We start from the raw sequence: 26,125 nt of genomic DNA, 5'->3' as shown, positions 1-26,125 counted from the left end.
CACAGTTCTAGACTGAATACCTGCTGCTTACAGAAACTTAGAACATACGGCATAAATTCAATATAATGACCTGGAATTTTACAATTCAGGCACTAACAGAAACAGTTGACATGTCTTGGGGGCCACCAGATAAATATATAAGCATATATATATATATATATATATATATATATATATATATATATATATATATATATAAGAATATATATATGTATATATGCATATAAGCATATATATATACACGCTATACTTGAAAAGTCTGTTAAAAATATTTCAGTACAGAAGTCTGGAAGCATATAAACTGGAATTTTTTTTATCTTCCTATTAATCACATTTTGTACATTTCTGTATTATAGAGATCACACTTTTCTTAAAAATATTACCACCAGTGTTTTCCCAAATCATTGAGATTCCTTCCAAAAAACTCGTCGCTAATATGAGGCAGTGAATGACTCATGACTTAACTATTTCCCTACTGTTGAATAACTTAGTTTGTTTCTAATGACTGTTATAATAAGCAGTGTTTCATTAAATATCACATAAATATTTATATACATGTTTGATAACTACTTTTGGTAAACTGATGCAAATGAGAAGGCTTTGAACACCAATGCATTAATACTGAAAAAAATAATATGTTGAGACAAAGACGCTGGAAAAACTAAAAGCAATCCTAGACTAGTTCACACTGGACAAATGTTAACAGATATTGGGAAACACTGGATTAGGCAGGGTTTTTACCAGGACTTCCTAACACCTGACCGGTGCTAGTAGTGCACGTGGTAAATTTAACTCTCAGAAGGGAGAACTAGGAGGTATTTACAGAACTCAACTGAGTGACATAAGGGCTGCTGTGAGAGCATCAGATCTTTATCCCCTGCTTCATTCATCCAAGGCAAGTTGACAGGGAATAAAAAGCAAAGGTGATACTAGGGAAATATCATGACATCCAAACAGGAGATGGAGTGAAATGTCCTGAGCCCAAAACAGGGGCTTCAGGAACAGCTGAGCATAACTGACAGCATGGACTCATGTGTCGGGAAACTGGAATGAAATCATGGCTTAGCCACCAGCAGGCTATATGACCTGTAAGATACTCGGCATCTTTGTAGACTTTGTTTTCCTTTCTGCAAAATGGGCACACAAACATCTACTTTATATGGTTGCTGTGAGGGTTAAATGAGGAAACCTAGTAGAGTACCTTGCATAAAATACTTTTAAAAAATACCAGTTGTTGATATTATTAGCATCGTCATCATTATCCCCAAGATTGTTACCTACTTGACTCTCACCAGCTCTGACTTGCTCATTCCCATCAACAAGCCCTTCCCCATGACTGATCACTAATGCCCTTCTTTTCTTCCTCTTGGGTCAGCTTTCTCCCTTGCTCAAAACTCTGGCTGGTTCAGAGTTAGTACAGCCCATAGGAGAGCCCTCTAGGAAAGCACTGTTACCTCGTCCAGGCTGTTCTGCTGGCAGGGGAAGGAGAAAGTGAAACCTAGAGGCAGGGACACACCCTTCATGCCCATGTACTCCAGGAAGTCCGCAATGCACTGGACGATGTGGTCAAAGAGCTGTAAGGAGAAGTTGGGCTCTGAGTTGGGTTGTGGATGGGGGTGGGAGGGTGGGTTGGCCAGGGCAGGCTGCACCCAGCAGGGCCTGAACACCGGCTCTGGGCCTCTACCCAAGAGAAATGCCAGCTCAGGCACATACTTAAGTAAAGGCCAGCCAGAGCCCTAGCCCACCTACTCCTCCCCAGGACCACGGGTGAAAGCAGAGAAAGCACTGTCCTCCTGGGTGAGAAGGGGGTGTCTCCTGGAGTCCCCTCCCAGAGGTGTCCCCGTCTTACCTCGTCCCCTGTGCCGTGCATGACCTCCTGCGGGATAGAGTAGATCTTGTTGTGCATCTCCACTCCGCGTCGCTTCCCGTTCCGTACACGCACCAGCAGGACCCGGAAATTGGTACCCCCAAGGTCCAAGGCCAGGAAGTCTCCTTTCTCTGGAAAACAAGCCCAGGAAGATAATTTACTGGGGCTAAAGAGAGTGACAGTCACCTTCCCCTAATGGGGAGCTCTCCCAGGAGGCCCTGGACAACCTCAGGATAATAGACAGTGATTTAGTCACTAAGTTGTGTCCGATTCTTGCAACCCCATGAACTGTAGCCTGCCAGGCTCCTCTGTCCATGAGATTTTCCAGGCAAGAATACTGGAGTGGGTTGCCATTTCCTTCTCCATGATAGACAGTAAGCTCCACCTAATGATAAAGAAAATAAGAACCCCAGGATTAGAGATTTCCTGGCTCCTTTGTGGTTCTCAAATGAATTCAAGTTGCGGGATCCCAGGAATTACAATGAGCTCCAGAATACAGGAAAGAAATGGTGATAAGGTACACTCCAAAATATCCAAACATGCCACCTGTACAAAATCAAAGGCCACCTTACATAAGGTTCCAGATTAGAGAAGAGAGAGGAACAACAGAGTCCAACTCTTTGAAGAAAACTGAAGGGAAATTTTTCTAAATGAGAAAATCCTCCTTTTTAGGACAGTCACAATGTACTACATGCCTCAATCACAGTTTCTATGCAACCCTCAGGCAGCTGCAAGAAGGAAGCACTGCATTCCCCTCTATAGAGGAGTGAGACCTAGCTGAACTAGTGTGCCACAATACAACCTGTCCCTGGTAGCACAAAGCAGCCATAAACAATATGTAAGGAAATGGGCATGGCTGTGTACTAATAAAACTTTATTTGTAAAAATAGGCAGTGGGCTAGATTTAGACCACGGATTTTAGTTTGCCAACCCCTGACCTTATAAGAGCTAATCCTGGAACCAAAATTCCTAGATTTGAATCCCAGCTCTACCATCTTCTAGCTGTGTGAAGCTGGGCAGGTTTCTTAATTTCCCTGTGCCTAGGTTTTGTGTAAAACATAATAGCTTGTTAACAAATAAAATTAACTACTAGTCTCTGTTAGCAGTTGAAGATTAAATGAATTAACACGTGTGGACTGCTTAGAGAAGCGTTTGACACATAGTAAGCATTCATTAAGTATTTACTACGATCACTGCTCAGTTTTAGCAAAGGAGTACCTTGGTTGAGCTCATGGAACAGCAGAATTTCCCAGTACTACAGCTGAAGAAACACATTCGACAATCTGACCTGAACACCTGTGCTAAGGCTGAGGGAGTCCTCTTGGAGGATGAGCCCTGTGGTGAACTGGGGGGCAGCCCTGCTGCGTACCTGTGCCATCAGGGGTGGCGCACACGTAGGTGGGCAGCATCTTGACAGGAGCAATGGCGTGAGTCTCCTTGCTCAGACCTCGCTCCATTTCCATCTTCATCCTCCTCTTGACCTCCAGCAGCTGCTCGCGGCTCAGCTTCAGAGACTCCAGGGTCTTCTGGCGGGCCCGGTGCTGATCGGCCAGCCGATAGGCCACCGCCGTCACCATGGCTGCCCCTTTGCCGCTGCCATCCTCAGAGCGGAGGAAGCGCACGTCACAGTCAGGCACCAGGCGCCGCACGGTCTTGTGAAGACGCTTGGCGAAACTGCAGTCACAGAGACGGGGTAAGAGCTGGGTGCCCACAGGTAGGGCCAGTGGTACAAATGTTTGGGGCAGTAGCTCACCACCTCAGCCCAAAATGACACCCTAAACACTCTTTCCCTACTCTTTCCCAGGTTAGGGGTCACTGTATAAAAGCTCAAAATATTTAACCGCAACCACCCTGTGAAGAGGAAAGGAGGCTTCTGGGAAGCCACCATCTCCTGCACACACTCACAGAAGACCCCCCTTCTCACAGGCCCCAGCTCCTCTGCCCAACTTATCAGCCTCAGGTGATTCTGACACCAACTACTATTCATGTTTCATCATTTCAGCAGATGCTGCCTAGGAAAGACCCAAAAACAGAAATGTCAAAATGCTCTTCTAGACTTCGGCCTCTCTTTGGCTGATTTCTGCCAAGAACCTCAGAGGTGTCTGAACAGCTAAGGATTTGTGTGGTGGCTGCTTGGAGCCACGGTCTCCAAGGCGTTACTACTCCAAGTGTGGCCTATGGGCCAGCAGCATCACTGGGTGCTATTAGAGACATAGGATCTCAGGCTGAATCCAGACCTTCTGAACCAGAATCTGCCTCTTAATTAGATCCTCTAGTAATCTGTGCACACTTTAAAGTTTCTGAAGCACTGGATGAGGAGCCTAGGGCATGGAAGGGCTGAGACCCTCCACATTCACCTTCAGTTAATGAAGGGCCATTGACCTGGCGTTTTTATTAGGTGAAAATGATAAGTGGGTACCATAGAAAAACATCTTTCAAGCCCCAACTAAAATTTGAATATTTGAGCACTTATGACCAAGGGATCAAACCATAGACGGCAGGGCAGGATTAATTCAATACCTAGGTGAGCCAGAGAAGCTGGAAGTAAGAAAGTACAGAAAAAGAGCCCCCAGAAGCCAGGAGAGCTCCGAGTAAAGCCTCCGCCCCTGCACACTTCCAGCCCCCACTCGTCCAGCGGGGAGCTTTCATTCCACAAAGAACCTGGACTCTGTGGTCCATCTCCACCACCCCCACAGTGCAACACAGAGCCCCTGCGGAGGCAAGCCTCTCAGCGGCCTCGCGTGCTGACTCACTGGGGGTGCTTCTTGTAAACTGAGCCATCGACCCCGACAGTGGAGCGCAGCCGATCCACGCCCTTGTTCTCCTTGATGCGCCGCAACACGGCTGCCAGCGTGGCAGCGCACAGGCTGGCTGAGCGTGTGGACACGATCTGGCAGACCCGGTGAGTGGCCACACAGTCCTCATGGGTCGGGTCCAGGCCCAGCCGCAACAGGATCTCATGGGCCTTCCGGATGCCATCCTTCTCCCTGGGGAACAGAAACACTGAGTGAGCAGGCGTCTACTCACCTGGCCAGTGGGATGGAGGATGTGTGCCGACAAAGAAAGCCCTCGGCCCCAGCAAATGCCATGTCCCAGTGAAGGCAGACATCCGCCTGACTGCTCTGCCCACCTATGGAGGAGTGGGGTGAACAAGGAGGGGAGGAAAGCACAAGCTGAGGTCTTCTTTCCCCCCACCCCCCACCCACACGCAGTACTTCAGGCGCCCCTGTTTCCCCAGTGAAAACAACCAAGTTTCCTTATGCACACACTATGGGAGGACGAGGCCTTGTTCCTGGGGCTTTACACACCAAGCTGTGTGTGTATGAGTTTGCTCATCTCAAGATGGTGGGACTATTGTCCCTGCCACCAACTATCTCTGACCACAGGAACCCAGCTGTGGAGCCCACCCTATTTTCTCTCTATAAAGCAGTCAGTCTGTTGCACTTCACAACGGAGTTGGCACTGCTTTAACTTGCATCTAAAGATGTTGATCCAGGGTTGATGCTTTGAGATTACCTCTCTTCTTAGGGGAACTGCTGCTAAGTCACTTCAGTCGTGTCCGACTCTGTGTGACCCCATAGACGGCAGCCTACCAGGCTCCTCCGTCCATGGGATTTTCCAGGCAAGAGTACTGGAGCGGGGTGGCATCGCCTTCTCCATTAACTGTCCACAAATATCGAGCACTGTCATTTCCTCCAAGTTTAACAAGGAGGTACAGTTCATTCAAGTATTCCACTAAAAACAAAGTCATTTGGACTGTCTCACTGCTCCTGTTAGCACCAAAATTATCTCCTCTCCACCATCTAGTGCCTGGAACAAGGCCTCCTCAAGTGACAAGTGGAAGTCTCAAGAAGAGGAAACCAGGGCTTCCCTGGTGGCTCAGAGGTAAAGAATCCACCTGCTGATGCAGGAGACACGGGTTCGATCCCTGGTCTGGGTAGATCCCACATGCCACAGAGACTCTAAGCCTGTGTGCCACTACTATTGAACCTGTACTCTAGAGCCCGGGAACTACAACCATTTTGCCCATGTGCTACTGAGGCCCATGAGTCCACGCTCCACAACAAGAGAAGCCACCACAATGAAAAGCCCATGCACAGGAATGAAAAGCAGCCCCTACTCACTAAAACTAGAGCAAAGTCTGCACAGCAATGAAGATACAGGACAGTCAGAAATAAATAAATAAAGCTGCAGTTTAAAAAAAAAACAACCAGGAAACCAAGTCCAACTTTTTGGATATTGTTGATTGAAAAACAAAAATCAGGCCATGCTCACTCCCACTCCCGCTGCTCTGTGAAAATGCAGGCCTCAACTCTAACTTTCGGAACTAATGCCGTCCAAGGACCTCTTTTTCTGTTATGAAGCAGGAGTCAGGATAGAGCCCTTTCTGAAAGTCGCCAGTAGGGAATGATTGTCTGAGGAGGTCTTACAACCTGACAAGTGAAAGACAAAGGAGAAAGGGAAAGATAAACCCAACTAAATCAGTTCCAGCGGATACCAACGAGAGAGAAGAAAGCCTTCTTAAGTGACCAATGCAAAGAAATAGAGAAAAACAATAGACTGGGAAAGACTAGAGATCTCCTCAAGATAACTGGAGATATCAAGGGAACATTCCATGCAAAGATGGGCTCAATAAAGAACAGAGATGGAAAGCACCTAAAAGAAGCAGCAGAGATTTAGAAAGATGGCAAGAATTCACTGAAGAATTTCACAAATGTCTCAATGATCCAGATAACCACGATGGTGTGGTCACTCACCTAGAGCCAGACATCCTAGAGGTGAAGTCAAGTAGGCCTTAGGAAGCATCACTACAAAGTTAGTGATGGTGATGGAATTCCAGCTGAGCTATTTCAAATCCTAAAAGATGATGCTGTGAAAGTGCTGGCCTCAATATGTCAGCAAACCTGGAAAACTCAGCAATGGCCACAGGACTGGAAAAGGTCAGTTTTCATTCCAATCCCAAAGAAGGACAATGCCAAAGAATGTTCAAACTATCACACAATTGTGTTCACTTCACATGCTCGCAAGATAATGCTCAAAATGCTTCAAAACAGGTTCAACAGTATGTGAGCCAAGAACTTCCAGATGTACAATCTGGATTTAGGAGAGACAGAGGAATCAGAGATCAAATTGCCAACATCCACTGAATCATAAAAAACTCAAGGAAATTCCAGAAAAATATGTACTTTTGCTTCATTGACTATGCTAACGCCTTTGTGTAGATCACAACAAACTGTGGAAATTCTTAAAGAGATGGGAATATCAGACCACCTACCTGCCTCCTGAGAAACCTGTATGCAGGTCAAGAAGCAACAGTTAGAACTGGACATAGAACAACAGACTGGTTCAAAACCGGGAAAAGAGTACGTCAAGACCGTATATTGTCACCCTGTTTATTTAACTTCTATGCAGAGTACATTATGTGAAATGCAGGGCTGGATGAATCACAAGCTGGAGTCAAGATTGCCAAGAGAAATATCAGTAACCTCAGATATGCAGATGGTCCCATCCTAATGGCAGAGAGCAAAGAGGAACTAAAGAGCCTCTTGATGAAGGTGATAGAGGAGAGTAGAAAAGCTGGCTTAAAACTCAACGTCCAAAATACAAAGATCATAACATCCGGTCCCATCATTTCATGGCAAATAGATGGGCAAAGAAATGAAAACAGTGGCAGATTTTATTTTCTTGGGCTCCAAAATCACTGCAGATGGTGACTGCAGCCATGAAATTAAAAGACACTTGCTTCTTGGTAGAAAAGCTATGACAAACCTAGACAGCATATTAAAAGCAGAGAGATCACTTTGTAGACAAAGGTCTGTATAATCAAACCTGTGGTTTTTCCAGTAGTCACATACAGATGTGAGAGTTGGATCATAAAGAAGGCTAAGTGCTGAAGAATTGATGCTTTCAAATTGTGGTGCTGGAGAAGACTCTTGAGAGTCCCTTGGATTGCAAGGAGATCAAACCAGTCAATCCTAAAGGAAATCAGTCCTGAATATTCATTGGAAGGACTGATGCTGAAGCTGAATCTCCAATACTTTGACCACCTGATATGAAGAGCCAATTTATTGGAAAAGTTCCTGATTCTGAGAAAGACTGAGGGCAGGAGAGGAAGGGGGCATCAGAGGATGAGATGGTTGGATGACATCACTGAATCAATGGACATGAGTTTGAGCAAACTCCAGGAGATAGTGAAGGACAGGGAAGTCTGCGTGCTGCAGTCCATGGAGTCGCAGAGGCCAGACACCACTTAGCAACTGAACAACAAAAGGGAATGAAATGCCAGGGCTTCAGGAAAAGAGAAGTAGATGAAAATGAATCATTAAAGGGTCCACAGGGAGCCTCTAGCATAAAGCTGAGATCCCTGTGCCGGGCAGGAACACGAGTGCAAAAGTGAAAGTCCTTGTATGGGGGCCAGTTGTCCCCAAGACCATGAGTCACTCTGGTAGTAGGCACGTTCAAAACAGACACAAGTGGAAAATATCTGGCAAGTGACATCAAGCCATAGGCCTGCCATGTGAGGCCAAGGCCTCACGCTGGGTGAGACCCTCCTGGACCCTCCTGCTGTCCATATCTGAAGGGTCAACAGCCTGTGCCTCTTCCTCATTCCCCAGCCATCTGTCCACCCTTCTGAGGTCCCAGTGAACAGAGAAGGACCCAAAGCTTACCCTTCAATATCTGAAACATCTTTGGTCTCAAAATGGCCTGTGGCAAGAAGTTCAGGGCTGAGCTTCCCCCCAAAAAGCAGCTCCTCCTTGGCCATCTTCACTAGGATAAGCCTCACCAGTTCCCCCATGTACATTCCACTGATCATCTTCTCAAATCTGCAGAGAGAGATACAGCAAAAATAATAAGTCTCTGCTGCCAGTAAACTTGACACGTCCTTGTGGAAGCAGTATGCACACATGGCGCCTATGCAGAACAAAGTGCAAACTTGTGTGGCACTGACTAGGCGTGAGATGTGTAGAGAAGTGACAGCTGGGCACAAATGGGGTTGGAGGCACTGGGAGCTTAGGCTGTCTCTGCAGGCAGGTGGGCCTTGACCTATGGAGAAGGAGGGTCCTTTAGCAGCCAAACCAAACATCCAGGGAGTGTGGGACACTCTACCAAAGCTTGAATTTGAGGTGAAGTGGGTTATGTGGTAGGGTAGCAATTTTTAATAAATTTTTTCTCTAGCAAGGAAATGCTCTTTTAAAATGAATTCTTATGCAAAACCTCAGTATTTATCTCAATCAGAAAAAAAAAAAACCAAACAGGTCATTCTAATTAAATTTGGGAGCACAGGGCTAGCAACCTGTCATCTCAAACTTCCTTCCCCTTTCAGGCCATTTGTGGCTTCCTGAGAAAACTGAGAACAATGTGGGATGGAAGGGGGATTGGGCAAGAATAGAAGGGCAGGTTGGGACAGATGAGAAAGAGCTCTAAGTGTCATGTGGTTTGGAGAATCTGGAAGTGAGACATATTGGGCATTTCTGAGCAGGAAAGTGACAAGATAGCTGAGAGGGAAGTTGGGTAATTTATTTTTTCAACACTAGGTGACACTGTTTTCTTTATAGGACAGTCTTTCTGGCTGAGATATATAACAGGAGAAACCAAGCCCTTACAATTCTTTCTAGCAAAAAAAAAAAGGCCCTTTCATGGTATCTTAGAAAGGATCTAGACCCTAGAGAGAAGAGGCAGACAGGGCCTTTGGGTACTAACTACACGGGCCTTCAGAGAAGGCCTAGAGCAGGGTGTGGAAGAAATTCCGAAGTCACCTGGTGCAAACTACAAGAGAGGAAGCCGGGCCCTCAGGAAGTGACTTGCCCAAGACCCAGAAACAGGTATGGCAGAACTAGAGCTAAGTGGAGAGTTGGTAAAACTGCTTGAGCAGGAGGTATGTTTAAAATGTTTAAGCGCCAGCACAGGCACGCTGCCTGAGAGGCAGCCCAGCTTCAGCAGTAAGGAACTCACGTGTCTACTTCTGTACCTTCTCCAAAATAGCTGGTTCTGTGAGAGATAACGGAGGGGGCCAGTGGGGCTCTGAAGTGTGAGTGGTAAAAGTTTTTATTTCAGGCTTTAAAAACACTTTGTTTCAGTCACTGTTTGGAACACATTTATTTAGAAATATAACGAGTGAGAAAAAAGTTCGTATTCAAGCCCAGCAATAACTTCAGGGACAGCTGATGCACTTGTAATATGTCCTCCCAGCCATTTTTGTTTGTTTGTTTGTCTTTTGAGCAGTTTTTTCAGTCCATGAATTTCTCACCAGCCGTGGCAGACACAGCCAGTATTCTATAAATTGACTCACTTTCAACATGTAAGAGAAGCTTGTGACTTAAATAAGCTGTGCTTTGAGGAAGCAAGAACACCCCCCTGTAAAGCAAAAGACTCTTATAAAGCTGGTTCATAAGGTTGGATTTTCCTCTCCAAGCAGGGATAAGTACTAGATTTCCTACAACAGTCACAGCACCAATAAGGCCATAGAGGACCTAGGAATTCCCTCGTGGTACAGTTGTTGGGACTCCGAGCTTTCAGGGCTGAGGGCCCTGGTTCAGTCCCTGGCCAGGGAACTAAGATCCTGCAAGGCTCAAAAAAAAGGCCAGAGAGGACTTGATTGCTCAAAATGTTTTGTAATTGCCTTTAGAGCTTGCGGCAATCCCTGTTTCAAGATCTCTAATAAGGACATTAGGCAAATGTTTGTGGGACTGAATTAATGTTTTGTAAGAGTCAGAAGTAACTAAAAACCTAAGTCTGACCAGGTTGGAGAATATAACATCCAGGGACCAAAAAAAAAGTTAGAGCCCCTCCTCCAGTCCACTCAAGGACCCTGGTTGGACCACAGGTCCAGAAAAGGCGGCCAAAGGGGCTCCTTAAGCAGCTTTTCTACAGGCTTTGGGTCTGCCTACAGCTATAGCAACAGGCCCTGGGACTCTGGCAACTCAGCCTAGCTCATAACAGGCAGCAATTAGGAGCCAACTCGCAGCCTCATGCCCTGGGTAGTGACAGAGGTGGGAGCTATGAAATGAGCTTTCAGATCCCTTATCTTTGCCATCTAAACATGACTTTTCTTATGTGGTGCACAAATTGTTTCTATGGACAACATACAGACTGAAGGCAGAGAGAAAGAGCAGGGCAACAGACTTAGAATACAATCTTCTAAAATGACCACTCTTGAGAGTCAAATTATTAGCCATAATATGGTTTGTCCACTTGCTCTATCTTTTGTAGACAGCTCTCAGCAACTGATAGTCACAATATATGTAATAAGCACATTTCCATAAGCAGTGGGTGCCTTGGCAACTTTAGGGGCCAAATATAAAGCTGTAAAATAAAGATAGGAACCACCCCCTAGCCCTGGCCAGCTCCTGAACCCAACCCTTGAGCCCACTGCACACAGGGGGCTGCTCACAGTTGCTTCCCGGGGTTCAGAGAGCCCATGTCGATCTCCTGATCAAACTCCGTCCGGATGTCATCAAGTGCTCCGTCATCGCCAAAGGCCCCCCACTCCATATTGATACACATTCGGCCCTCATCGCCCTCCACAGTGTCGATGTGGCGCATCTCTTCCATGTAGCAAGCGTTGCTGCCCGTGCCTGGACAAAACAAGAGACTGCTCAGCACCCACTCACACTGTCCTCCCCCAGCCCCCATCTCCCTCTAAAAACTCTCCTCAGACCGCTCAGTGTGACTGGGATTCCTCCCTGCAGACTCCTGGGGCATCTTGACATGGTTCCACCCACTACCACCCACAACTCCTCAAGTCCTGGCTCAGCCCTCAAAAGTGACCACACCATTATCTTCTAGCAGGAAGTACAAAGGAAGATCCAGGCCATGGACTCCTCCTCTCTTTGCAGCCCACGCGCTCAATCTGTTGGCCAGCACTGTGTTCACATACCCACAGTGCTCACATGCAGTGTTCACGTACCCACAATGCTCACACCTAGGGTTCACATACCCACAATGAGACCAATCTCACAGTTCTGGTCATCATAGCCACAGGTCATCATGGTCCCAACGGTATCATTCACCACAGCCACAATATCAATATCAAAGTCCTGCAGGGATAAAAGGGGGACCCTAACTTTCACTGTCACAGAAAGACTACAGATGTGAAGATGAACGGTAATAAGACACACAGCCCAAGTGCAGGGCTAGAGCTGGAAGTTGGGTCCAGATCCAGTCTAATGGCAGCATCTCACTTCCCACCCCACTGGTCTTCATCATAGACGACTTCCCTGGCAGCAGGCCTGCAGTCTAGTTCACAGCCATTACTACGCTAAGAAGAGCCTGTCTTCTGATCATCGTCTTCTCATTCTCTTTCTTCTTTTCTTTCTCTATCTCTCTCTCCCTCCCAGTAAGTCTTGCCCTTCTGTGACTAGACCTTTATCATGTCCTTTCTCTGCCCCATTCCACCCTCATACCAACATAAATCCCAAACTTCTCATTTGAAAATGAGGGTTTTTCTTTCACCAAGGCTAAGATTAGTTGTCCATCATGCTAATCTAAAGACCCCAAAGGCATCTGATCATATATAAGATCACTGGTGTGCTTATTGTCTCTCAATATAGAGGCGTGTCATTATGCAGCACACCTTATACTTTATTGAGAGCTAACTCTCAATAAAATTGGGGAAAAAAACAAAGATTTTTGGGTAACATAACAGAGAAGAAGAAAAGAAAACCTCTCCTTAAGACCCACAAAAAAATTCTCATGCCGATTTGAGGACCGACAAGGCAAGACTACAGAGTGGACTCAAAAGAATATAAAGGGCCTCCAGACCCCAAGCCCCTGCATCTCCCTCTGCTGCCCCTACTCACCCCTCTCTTCTGGATGGCCTTCCGGATCAGAGTAACCACATCTTTCCCTTCCACACCACTGGACTTGAACCCCTTGGTCCACGAGACCAGGAAACTCTGGAAAAGGACCAAGGGATATTGATTTCCCACAAAACTCAGTCCATACTCCTCATCATTAGGAGACCTCTGCCATGGGGCTAAACTAAAATCATGACTGAATTTATATAGGTCTTCCTTATTAGCCTACGAAGGAGAAACTATGTTAGAGACCAAGTAAGGAGGTTAAATGAATGATTTACTGTCCCCAAGAAGCAGGCTGTAGAACTGCCAAAATAAGATTCTTGTGTCCTAATATTGTAAACTTTCAAGGATGTTTATTATGACACTTTAGAACAAAGGGGTCCCTGACTAGTTTCTCACTCCTGTTTCCCTAAGAGGGATATGGATAATGTGCAATGTACATAGGCCTGCATTTAGTCATCTGAGGGGACAGTGATTAAGACTCCCCACTTCTCCAATACCTCTTTACCATCCCTCTCACATACACCTACACACACTCTCCTAGAAGGACAGATCTCCCATACTCAAACATTGTCCATGCAACCCATCAGAGCAAGCTCCATCACCATAGTAGCAAGTGGCTCAGAGTTCTTTCCAGTCCTCCCAGTCCAAAGAATGAAGCAACAAAAATGTCTGAAGGATTCATCTTACCTCATCTAGTTTTGTTTGGATGCAGGGGAATGAGAAGGTAAAACCCAAAGGGAGCTTCTTATCTTTGATTTGTAGCTTATCCATGAAGTTGGCCAGGCATTCAGCAATGTGATCAAACAGCTAAGGGCACACAATACAGGAAGATGAGCAGGGAGGCAGAAAGGCATAGAGACTAAGAGCATGGACTTTGGGCTCAGAAAGGAACTAGCTTGGCTGAGTACATGCAAGATATGTATCCCTTCTGAAGTTTTAATTTGTTTATCTATAAAATAGGGGTGATAACTGGACCCGCTCACAAGTTACCAAAAGGATTAAATGAGTCAACACATATAAGGACTTAACACTCATTAGTGATTATTAAATTCTGTCTTCCACTTAGACCATTTATCCAAACCACAATGCAGTTATCAAAATAACCACATTAGGCAGGGAAAAATCACAGCCAAAGCTAATCAGAAAGTCATCGCAAAACCTAGAAACAGAATACCCTTTAGTGGCTCTGTCAGAACCTCCCTGACATGGATGCACAGCTGATTATCTTACCAGAAAGGGCAACCCATCTGACTGCCAACAAGTATTTTAGCATCCCGGTCTCTTGTGACTGGGGGAGGGGATGGGACATTCTCTGTTGGCATTCTATAAATGAACTTAACAAAAGTAACTTTTAGATCTTTCCTCCATTCTAGAAAACCAATCTTCTGGGGGCAATTCCAAGAAGTTATCTTTGTTTTCTAACTTCAATATGAGAACCTAAGTGAGTCCACAAAGAGCACTGAAAAAGAAATAGGGTTTGTGGATGGGCAGCCTCACAACCTTAACTATTGTAAACAGGATCCGAAGCTCCTAAGAAAAATCCTAAGCCTAAGAAATCATCCACTTTCAATTTGTCCCAAAGCCCATAGCCTCTTAGTTTCCTTTTTCCCCAGTCAATATCCTCAAAGAGAAATTGGTGACCCCTTCAACACAGAGGTGGAGGCTAGGAACGTTCTGGTGCAAAAAGTAAGCAAAGGTCCAAAAGACTGAGAAGATTCAAAGAGCCAGGTTGACCAGATGGCAAAATCTAAAAGCCAAGACAAATGAAAGAAGATAATGTTCCTTTTCCTTTCCAGGCAGAAGCAAGGAAGATTCCACTAGTCCAGGGACCCCCAAAGTGTAGTCCACAGCATCATCATCATCATGTCCAAACCTAAACCTCCTGAATCAGAAGGTGGTAGTAGAGCCTTCAAAGTAACCCTGAAGCAGTGGTTTGAGAACCACTGCACTAAACCACCAAAAGTATTTGCATTTACAAAGGGACTGAGAGGCTTGGGGTGACAGGGTAGGTTAAGAGGTGCACTGGCCCCCCAGATGTCTGGGTTATGCTCAGTCAGTGGAAATAATCTAGGAAGACAAGGCCAGCCCCTTCTAGAAGGGGACTGGCTCTAACTGAACTTCCCAGTGGATCCTGTCTCTGTCTGATCATGTGTAAAATTAACCTCAGGTAATGCTGAAACACTCGATTTCCAAGCCAAAACTTTTTCAAGAGTACATGCTGGGTAATGACAGGGCTCTCTCACTAAGAGGATCCCCAATGCCTAAGTGCCAACTCCCTTGAGCAGAGATCAAGGATTTTAATGTGGAAATAGGGTTTCTGGAGAGATATTCAGCAAGTTCTGTTCTGTTGGCAAGCTGATCAGGGACACAATTTACAATAGGGTTAAACAAATTCCCAGCACCTTCTTCCTGGTACTCTAATCAAAATTATCTTTAGTGCAATAGTTTTACCCAAAAAAAGGAAGTTACAGAAGCTGTGCAAAGAGATAAGGGCAATCATCAGAGATAGGGGGAGGGTTTGAAGAAAGAAAAATGGTTTCCCCTCTCCCAGCCCTGATCATTGCTCTTTCCAATTGCACTACTAACAGGGGTAGGCAGGAAAAAAAGATAGGCAGTGAAGAGGCATTAGATAATGTGTTACACAATACAGTAGCCACTAGCCATCTGTAGCTATTTCAATTAATAAGAATTTTTAAAAATTAAAAAGTCACTTCCTCAGTCACACTAGTCATAAGCAAGTGCTTAATACTGCAAGTAGCTAGTGGTTGCCTCACAGTACAGGGCAGATACCGAACAGTTCTACCACTCTGAAAAGTGCTATTGGACAGTGTTGGGTTAGAAGAACCTGCAGCTCTTTAAAAGAGGGGAGGAGGAGACCATCTGCTTCCTTTAAAGGGAGATTATCTCCTTTTCTGTTAGCTGATGATCTAAGGATAAGATACTGGGAGAAAGGGCTAACACTTTCCTGCCATAAAAAGGCTCAAAGGGCATTATTTTATGAAGGGAGAAAGGCTTCCTTTCCCTTATTGGTCTGAGAATCTGCTCACTCCCCTTCTCACAGGAAACACTAAAAAATCTAAACTGGCTGCTATTACAATTTGCAATTCACTGTTCCCAAGTGGAAGTTCAGGGGCCATGAGACAGACTTTGTCCAGGACTCATACTACCCAGGTTCACAGATCTTCAAAAACCTTTGCAAGTTTTGAGTATGGTGATTTGGTCATGGTATCCAGGTGTACTGGCCCAGCCTCCTGACATCAGACTCCTCAATCACCAGTGCATGCAAGCAGAGCTCAGATGAGACAGAAAATCAAAATCCCTCCCACTAAAGCACATCCAGACCCTGGGGTCTCATGCATATGCTCTCTGGCCACATGTACTTCTCTTGATGGAGGCCCCCACCTAGTCTCCAGGCGTTGAGGGGCATCACCTGGCAAAGAGGGGAGTCAAGGTCTCCTCCCTCCAAGGCCACAGAGAAGGAGCATTATCTGCTTCTGTGGGGCCCAGAGCCCCAGTGGCCACCCCAAGAGAAGGGTCATACCTGGGTGCCACTGCCTCGCATGATGTCCTCGGGGATGGCATAGATTTGGTTCTCCATCTCAACCTTCTGGAGTCCATTGTCTGTTACTCTCACCCAAAGCACACGGAAGTTGGTCCCTCCAAGGTCCAGAGCCAAGAACTCTCCATGTTCTACAGAGAGAAGGGCCAGTATTAGTTCAGGAAAGACAAGGCCTAACTGTTTTACAGAGACCAAAACTTAAAACCCAAGAATCCTGCCATAAACACTGGTCACCTCTGGGTGATGAGATGTGGGTGAAAAAAGTGGGTTTTACTTTTTTCTACACACTTTTATATATTGCCTTATTCTTTTTCTTAATGCTAAGCACTTGTATATTACTTTTAGGATACACATGAAGAATCAGTTTCATATCCAATGACGGGGTGCCCACCCCCTCACAAAAGCTATTTCCCAAGAGCTTTCACCCAAGTCCCCATTGAGCTCACAGGGCCCATCAAGCCCTGCATCAAGAGACCAGGCCTTGGTTTTGTTCTTCATGTCCCCAAGACACCCAACATACTGCTACAAGCTTGTGGCCCCCCTGGGCCTTTTCCCAAATTGTGATCTCTAAACAAAACGTAGTCTTTAATGTTTGTACACAGTGACAGCAAAATCCCTCGCAGGAATGAGAGTCACACAAGGGAGTGGAATGGGATCCAGCTAACTATAAGTTAAGATGCCTTGTAAATAAGTCTAGCAGGTGCCCCCTGCCAAAAAAATTCCCAGGCTTACTCAAGTGTGAGAGAATGCTGACCTGAGTCTATGAGATAAGAGTCAGACCACTCAGACAAGCCACAGGGCAGGGGCAAGAGGGGAGAGAGGGAGACTCTACAGACACAGGTGGGTCAAGAGCTCTAGGAGTCACGGGAAGGCGCAGTCCAGTCCCTCCAGGAAGTAAGCAGAGCAGAACAGCAAACATCCAGACTCTAGACGATAACAGGGGCTGCGGGGACACACACCATTGTAGGGTGCAGAATGGAAGTGCTGAAGAGGCGCGGAGGCCAGAGCCGTGGCTGGGGCTCAGGGGGCAGGCCAGGACTGGGAACAAGGTGGACTTGTCCCCTGAGCAGTCTCCTCAACCAGTCCTGCTCCACCAGTCTTCCAGTGCCCTGCTACACGCCTTCTGAAAGGATACATGATTACTTCTGGGGGGTGGGGGGTGGCGATTCACTTATTGAAATGTTTGTCAATACTCAGCCCCTCTCCTGATGGGAGACTTGCCACTGAAGTAAGGGAGCACGGATCAGAGGGTCCGGGAACCACTCTAACTAAAAGAAACAAGGGTTTATTCTGACCCACATGCTCTCAGCAGCAAGGACTGTTTGGTCCTGAGAAAAGCCAACATCTGCCCAGCTCCTTGAGGGCACTTACCAACACAGCCCCTACCATTCAGAGGGGCAGCCTGAAGTGGACATCATCCCCCCGAGATTACATGGGGCCTTATCTCCACACAACCCTGGTCTACTGTAACAATACATAGAGAGACTGGCTCTGGCACCCGCATTATCCACACCAGAACTCCAGCCACTTTGGAGACATGGCAGATTCCTGAGCCTCTGAGCTTCAGCTGCCTCATCTCCAGAGCAGGAGCTTCCTACCTGACGTGGCTAAGGTGAGGAGAACCAAGTAACACGCCTCAAGTACCCAGCACAATACCAAGAACTCAGAACATACTCAATAAGGACTAGAAACTTTCCATCCAGGCTCTTGGCAAACACAGCCTGACACTCACACTTGAGTCTCCCAGGCCCAGTGTCAGGGCTGCCTCTCAGACTGAAAAAAAGTAAAAACAACCTTCTGAGGGGAGACTGAAAACATTTGTCTAAGAAAAGCCACCAGAATCTTTGCCAGTGACTTCAGCACTCCTCCTCAGGGAGTACTAATTTTCTGTCCCTTTCATGGCATCTAGCGGTCCCCCAGCTCTTTAGCCACCGTTGCTAGATAGCTAGGGCAACCTCAACCCCATCTAGAGAGACTGCTCCCCTTGTGGCCCTGAGTGACTTTTCCAGGCATACCAGTTCTGAGCCTCCCCTGGTAGTGGGATGTCAGCCAGTTTGTAGGGAAAACTATGTGAGGCTCTCATGGGGGATGAAAAGGAAAATCAAAGATGAATTGCCTGCATCAGCATTCTGCAGCCCAGGATACATGAATCTGCTGAATCGGCGACCGTGGGGGATTGAGGCGGCCGAGGCTGCCCCTGGTTGGTCACGATTCAAGGCTAGCCCAGCCGGATTCACTGGAGGGGACAGCTCCATCAAGAATGGTGGTTTTGCAGTATTTCCTGATGGACTGAAGGGAAATCAAAAATAATAAAGTACTGATGATAATTCCATTCCCAAGAAGGAATGTCATTCTTTTCAGACTCCGCCAGATCAGACATTCCTCTTCATCTCTCTTGCCTGATGCCCCTCCACAAACAGGCATAATCACAACTAACACAGCCGAAGACTTTAGTCCTTCCAGAGTCCAATATCTCTGAGACAGGCCCAGCATCATGACTCCTGGAGCTAAATTCTAAGGTGATCCCTTGAGACAGTGAATGGACCCCTTGCCTAGTGCCACCTCCCCACCATGCATGAGCGGTCCTCACACAGAGCAGCACCAGGCTTTGTTTTGAATTCCAGCTCAGCTGCTTCAGGATCTGTATGGGCTCTATGAGCATGTCTCGCCTGCAGAACAGGGCTCATAACGCTGACTTTCCCAGGGTTCATGAGCTTACATAAAATACAGAACACATTATAACTGAATATACAGATACACAGTAAGCCATCAATCAGTAGCTACTGCTGTCACTGTCATTGCTTCTTTGATTACGTAGCTCCTCTCCTAGTTCTCAGCCCTTCTAATTCTTGCCTACTCCTATCCTACTCCTGGCCCAAGTCCTACCACCACTGTTTACCAGGACATCCTAGAAGTCCAGAGCAGAGGGTATGTGACGTGGTATGAAAGCAGATGGTATCTGTGGGTCCAGGACAGTCAGACTGGATGGGCAGGAGCAAGGCTCTGGGGCAGGAGAACCTACAGGAGAAACCTATAGCTGGTTTCTTAAGTACACAGCCACAGGGCATAGGACCCAGTGAGGCCCAGCAAGATTATTCTGCTGAATGATTATATTTGGTGTATGAGGCAATGGATTAAGAAAACATCTTATATTTCACTTGCTCATTGATGGTTCACTTGTTAAACAAAATATTTAAGAAGATCCTAAGACCAGAGGTAAGATTTATTTTATTGTTAAGCAAGTTGTTATGTCTAGAAAATAATTTTAACATCTGGTTTTTAAAATGTTCAACCAGTACAAAAGTGGAAAAAAATGAAAAGCAGACATCTCTTTTCTTCTCCACATCCCCAAAGCAACCATTATTAATGTTTCCTGAGTGTCCTTGGGTGTGCTCAGTCGTTTCAGTCGTGTCTGACTCTTTGAGACCCTATGGACTGGAGCCCACTGGGCTCCTCTGTCCATGGGATTTTCCAGGCAAGAATACTGGAGTGGGGGAGCCCTCCTCCAGGGGATCTTTCCAAGGATTGAACCCGCGTCTCTTATGACTCCTGCATTGCAGGTGGATTCTTTACCCACTGAGTCACCTGGGAAGCCCTGAGTGTCCTTAGATATATTTATACTATAAAAACAGGGAAGACTAGGGACTTCCCTGGTGGTCCAGTGGCTAAGACTTCATGCTCCCAGTGCAGGGGGCCCAGGTTCCATCCTTGGTCAGGGAACTAGATCCCACATGTTGCAGCTAAAGATCTGGCATCCCACAACTGAAAAGATCCCATGTGCCACAGGTAAGAATCAACACAGCCAAATAAATACATAAATACTAAAAATAACAAACAACAACCAAAAAAGCAAACAGGGTTTCCCTGGTAGCTCAGTGGTAAAGAAGCTGACCAGCAATGCAGCAGACACAGGTTTGATCCCTGGTCCGGGAGGATCTCACATACCACGGAGCAACTAAGTCCCTGCACCACAACTACCGAGCCTGTGCCCTCAAGCCTGGGAGCCACACCTACTGAGCCTACACGTTGCAACTACTGAAGCCTTCGTGCCCTAGATCCCGGGTTCCACAACAAGAGAAGCCACCACAATGAGAAGCCCACACACCCCAACTAGAGAGTAGCCCTCGCTCGCAATAACTAGTGAAAAACTCTCGCAGCAACAAAGACCCAGCACAGTCAAAAATAAAGAAATAAATAAAATTATTAAAAAAAAAAACAGAGAAGACTGTTAGCTGACACATTTTATGAAAAGGATTTGAATTGCTGGTTGTAAGGATTTATGTTTTTAACTACCAAGTGTGTTAGTCACGCAGTCGTGTCCGACTCTTAATGACCCCCATGGACAGTAGCCCATTAGGCTCTTCTGTCCGTGGGATTTCCAAGGCATGAATAATAGCATGGGTAGCCATTTCCTTCTCCAGAGGATCTTCCCAACCCAGGGATTGAACCTGGGTCTCCTGAATTGCAGGCAGATTCTTTACCATCTGAGCCACCAGGAAAACCAAAGATATTACCAAATTATCTTCCTAAAAATTCTTTCCAGATAAACCAACAAATGGGTTTCATTGTCACCAGTGTCCTATGTCACATACAATTAATCTTTGCCAACCTCTTGGTCAGAGAAGCACCTCATTTTTTAAACTTCATTTCTTTCCTTTGTGTAGGTTAGACACTTTTAATTACTGACTGGCAGTGTAAATTCTTTTTTCCGTGAATTTTCTACTCACATGTCTTGCCTTTTAAACATACATATTCTTTATTTATTAATAACTTCAAAGAACTAAAAATAATAGTTTTATTGGTTGTATATCTGCAATTTTTTTTCCAGTTGGATGTTTGCATTCACTCTCCTTTATAAGTCTCTTTCTCCAGTTACTTCTAAATGGTGTCACCACTACTACAAAAACTCAAAGAAGGTTTTACTATAGGTTTATTCGAAAGTTCAAATTCATCTTATACTTTCTTATGTGACTTTTTCAAAAAACTGAAGCCCAGAACCTTGCCTTTACCTCTGGTCTCTGGGACACAGCTAAGACTTCCCTACTTGCATCTGAATTATTGTGGTAATAAAACAATGAAAAGACAGAGCCAGGTGTGGAGGAGATTCAGTTAATTTAAGGCCCAACATGTAGATATTTTTAATAGAAGAGAAATTTGTTAAACGATATTTATAAACATAATCTCATTAATCATCAATGACCCCCATTTCCAGATAAGAAAACCAAGGCTCAAGTCAAGTAAAACTAAAACCAAGATTTAAATTCAGGTCTAGTTTTCCAGCAAAATTTTCTACTGTAATGAGCAAGGAGGCTGCTCATGAGAAAATTATAAATTCTCAAATAAGGAATTATTCATTACTGGGGCTCCCCTGACAGCCCAGTAGTTAGGGCTCTGAGTTTTTGCTGCTGAGGGCCTGGGTTCAGTCCCTGGTTGGAGAACTAAGATCCCACCAGCTGCATGGCGTGGCCAAAAAAGCTGGGGGTGGGAAGGGGTGGGAGGGTGAGACTCTTCATTATCAATGCCAAGAGCACAAAACCCAGAGGTTGCCACAGGCTCTAAGCTGGTCTGGGTGGCAAAGGAAGTGAGAGTGTGGCTCAGAAGTTGAGTCACTTGGTTAAGATCGTTTAGGGGTAAAGGCCTGCTAGATGTGACCCCAAGTTCATCTGACCCCAACACCCATGCCTGTCCCTACGCACCTCACCCATATTTCTCATGTTGCTGTTTCCTTGAAGCTGAGGATTACCTGACGCAGAATCTAGGAAGGAAGCAAATAAGCCATGAAGTGTTGAAAAAGAAAGCAAAAACACCCTTATCTCTATCAGTAATGTGGCCCATCCCTCTAGGCCAAATGATCTCAAAATTGAGTGGGAGGTGGCAGACAGACATCCACTGGCAAGAGGTGACACACCCTTGTCCTCACAGGAACCCAGGACCTACTAAAGCTTTCTGAGGCAGGTGCGTTTGCTAGCCGCAAATTGGTGCTGTCTCATACAATTATACCAAACCCCCGTTCCCAACTTATTGGACACTCCCCAAGCCCTCTCCGATGAAGGACCTCCTACTTAAGAACATGCCCCTCCAAAAACAGACAAAAGAAGGGGTGACAACCCTCTATCAAAAGAAAATAACTCACAGTGAAGAGGAACGGGCCAGGCTTCCCTGATCCTGAACTCTGGTGCAGCGGTTAAGAATCTGTCCTGCAATGCAAGGGATGCAGATTCGATCCCTAGTCAGGGAACGAAGATCCCACATGCCATGGGGCAACTAAGCCTGCGCACTGGAGCTAGAGCACCGCAGCTGGGGAGCCTTCCTGCCACAATTACTGAAGACCAAGGGCCACAACTAGTGAGTCCATGAGCCACAGCAAAAGATCCTGCACGATGCAATTGAGACCTGATGCAGACAAATCAATAAAAAAAAAAAAAAGAGCTAGCAATAGAGTATTAGGTCTTGCCACCCTCCATCAAACTGCCCTTTCAAGTTGTTCCCTCTGGCAGAGTTTGTTTGCTGACTCATTTCCCATCCTGACTACCACTGTGCCCACTTTTAGTGAGTGTTAGTCACTCAGTCGTGTTCCACGCTTTGTGACCCCACAGACTATAGCCCGCTAGGCTCTTCTGTCCATTGGATTTCCTAGACAAGAATACTGGAGTGGGTTACCATTTCCTCCTGCAGGGGCTCTTCCTGACTCAGGGATCAAACCCAGGTCTTGTGCATTGCAGACGGATTCTTTACTATCTGAGCCACCAGGGAAGCCCCACTTTCAGTGAGGTTCTTATCAAATACCTAAGGTCAGCAAGATAAAGAGATTTCAATTACTCCTGGGAACTCACCCATCCCAGGGAAAGGCTGAAGAGGACTAAAACAGCATCTGAGTAACTAACGGCCTGAACGTGATACTCACCATCATCTTGGCTGATGGGATATCAGTAATGTGTGTGAGCAGGCCATAAATCCTGCATTGTTCAAGTCACCCACTCCCAATACCCAAGTAATTTGTGAGGGGTGAAAGCCAGGTGAATTTCCCAACAGTTTATTTTCAATCATTAGGTACTTGCCACTAATTAAAATAGATCACCACCTGCCCCTCCCATAGGGAGCTCAGAGCAGTGTGCCAACCCATGCATAAACAGTGACTTACAAATAGAACAGGTCTGGTTTTGTTCTGAATTTTTAAGTAGCAGTACCCTTTTGTCAAAGGCAACTGTGTTCAGAATTGGCAATGCCCTGCCTTGTTAAGGCTGAATACTGGGCCCACCTCCTGACCCTGGGGCTTCCTCAGATGACTAAATGGACTTCTTCAGAACCACAAGCTCCAGAAGCTTTCTTTAAATAAGTAGCTTCGATGCTCCCAGAGCTCTGAGGATCCTAGAAGATGGCATGGTGCCATGACAGACTGCTCTAAGAACGTATGGCATGGACTCCAATTGAGATGACAACTAAAAATCTCCAGGTCTTGGGTATGTAAGCCAGCAAAACTAACTTTGCCAGACAAACGTTTCAAGGCACATATTTCCTACATACTTGGAAACACCACAGTCATTACCACATCTGGCAGTCTCTTTATAAGTTCCAAGATTTCAGATACTTCATTATAGCACACCAACAGGATGCTGAATGCAAAAATGTACAAACAGAGAAACATAAACCTGCTCCAATTAAAGGGGCCTGGAGCACATAACACTTTTTAAGTGCCCCCCAGAACTCCCAAAACACCATCAGAAAGCACCACTCTGGTACTTTTATACTCAGGAAATGTTTCTTAAGAAACTCAGAGCTATTATACTAGTTCCACAGATGCGAAACCACTCTTCAAAGGATTAAAATATGATTGCTACAATACTGTGTAGGTATTGAGTGTGTAAAGGTTTTCAGGCAGGCCAACCTGGGTTCAAATCCCATTTTAACATTTAGCCATATTATTAGCCATATAATTGGGCAAATTATTAGAAATCTGACATTGAGATTTCATCATCTGTTAAAAAGGGATAGTAATAATATCCTATCTAGCCAGCACCTCCCCATCTCTCCCTAGGACACAGGCACAAAGACACACAGACACATATAGTTTTTGGTCAAGGATCAATGCAATGAAGGTGTAAGGTGTTTGGCACAATGCCTGGCACATATAAATGTTTAATAAACTCCAGTTATATGATTACATGACTATATGGAGGCTAATCAACACAATCTTCATTTTATATTGTAGGTACCATATAAATCCACTTATTAAGCTGCATGTATGAAAGCTATTGATCTATGTCTTCACTATGCAGCTGTTGATACAATGCTGAGCAACCAAGATAAGAGCTCCTTACAGGGTTCCATGCCAGCTTCCATGCACCCTATCACCAGTCTAGTCTCTCTTTATCACATCACGTGCTTGCATTATGTGACCCCATATCACTGAATAATCATTTCATCTGTTCAAGCCTTATGTCCCCAGGATAATTTTCACTCTTCAAAGATGGGACACAAGGTAGTTCAGCACACTGCTGCCCCATAGAGGACCAGACTCAGTGGGGACTCTATTAAATGAACTGAATAGCTAGGCCTAAGTTACTAACACAAGAATGAATGCATTGTGCTAGCAATGTTGGGGGTAGATAAGCACAAATGCAGCACTAGCGATATGCCTAACAGCCCAGGCGTTGAAACACAACTGGCTGGGTTCAAATCCCAATGCTTCAATTTGCTCACTATGCAACTTAGATTAGTTGCCTAATATAAGTCTAGTTTCTTCATCATCATCATCATTCTCTGCTCTGGAGGGAATTAAGTCTAGCTAGAGGATGGCTTAGACAGTAAAGAATCTGCCTGCCATGCAGGAGACCTGAGTTTGATCCCTGGGTCAGGAAGACCCCTTGGAAAAGGGAATGGCTATCCACTCCAGTATTCTTGAAGCTTCCCTGGTGGCTCAGACAGTAAAGAATCTGCCTGCAATGCGGGAGACCCAGGTTTGATCCCTGGGTTAGGAAGATCCCCTGGAGAAGGATTCTGTGGACAGAGGAATCTGGAAGGTTATAATCGATGGGTTCGCAAAGATTCAAATACAACTGAGTGACTAACACTTTCACTTTTTCAGAGAGTAGAGATATACTCATCTGTAATAAACAATTCACAATTCAGGTAAAAGGGGAACTATCAAAAGATCAATACAGCCTTCATCTATATTGATGAATCAAATACCTTCATCAATCAAAGGTACTTTCATCAATCAAACACTTTCATCAACCAAGATCAATCAAAACCTTCATCTTACTCTGCCTTGTTGTTGTTCAGTTGCTAAGTCACGTTCGACTCTGTAACTCCATGGATGGCAGCACCCCAGGCCTCCCTGCCCCCTCTATCTCCCAGAGTTTCCCCAAGTTCATGTCCATTGAGTCGGTGATGCTATCCAACCATCTCATCTACTCTGCCTTAAGACATGCTTGTATCTAAACAAACTTGCCAAGACAACAAGGGCAATAAAAACACACTACAAAGATTGCTTGTTTCTAAGTTGGAATGCTGGGGTAAAAAGAACTTGCTAAAAATGTAAATTATTTAACAAATAATTAATTGGAATGCTGGAATATTTGTAGATTTTTAGTTGGGTTCTACTTGAGCTTCTTATTATAACGGTACAAAGCAAATTCATGTTTATGGTCAATTTTAAAAGATAATAATTTGATTTGCTTTAGAAACTTCTGTTCAGCAAAATGAGCCAATGTAAACATGAATCTTATGGCCTTTGAGTCAAGACTACCTACGCTTAAAGTCCAATTCTGTCACTAACTGGACTCAGGTGACTTTGGCAATCTCTTTTAGCCTTAGCTGTCTTATTTTTAAATTGGGAATATCTCTCTTGTAGAGTTTGCATGGAGCATAAAATATATTGTTTACATAAACAGACAT

General features: G+C 45.4%; 1 protein-coding gene across 4 annotated transcripts in view; it reads right to left on the bottom strand.

Moving 5' to 3' along the window:
• HK2 (hexokinase 2) overlaps positions 1-26,125 on the bottom strand; it is a 65,155-nt gene that overhangs the window by 9,081 nt on the left and 29,949 nt on the right. For 3 of the 4 annotated variants that reach the window (XM_081595862.1, XM_081595865.1, XM_081595863.1), the window contains exons 3-12: positions 16,211-16,359; positions 13,357-13,476; positions 12,667-12,762; positions 11,805-11,904; positions 11,259-11,442; positions 8,536-8,691; positions 4,621-4,854; positions 3,237-3,541; positions 1,850-1,998; positions 1,455-1,574 (exon numbers count right to left, since the gene is read on the bottom strand). In XM_081595862.1, the coding sequence (XP_081451988.1) occupies positions 1,455-1,574; positions 1,850-1,998; positions 3,237-3,541; positions 4,621-4,854; positions 8,536-8,691; positions 11,259-11,442; positions 11,805-11,904; positions 12,667-12,762; positions 13,357-13,476; positions 16,211-16,359 (1,613 nt within the window). The remainder of the gene's footprint in view (positions 1-1,454; positions 1,575-1,849; positions 1,999-3,236; positions 3,542-4,620; positions 4,855-8,535; positions 8,692-11,258; positions 11,443-11,804; positions 11,905-12,666; positions 12,763-13,356; positions 13,477-16,210; positions 16,360-26,125) is intronic. The other variant, XM_081595864.1, reaches the window with a different exon arrangement.

The sequence above is a fragment of the Giraffa tippelskirchi genome, chromosome 4 (assembly GCF_054371585.1).
Source record: "Giraffa tippelskirchi isolate mGirTip1 chromosome 4, T2T-mGirTip1v1.2.pri, whole genome shotgun sequence".
Taxonomy (NCBI): Eukaryota; Metazoa; Chordata; class Mammalia; order Artiodactyla; family Giraffidae; genus Giraffa; species Giraffa tippelskirchi.
This window is presented reverse-complemented; position numbering and strand designations above follow the sequence as displayed.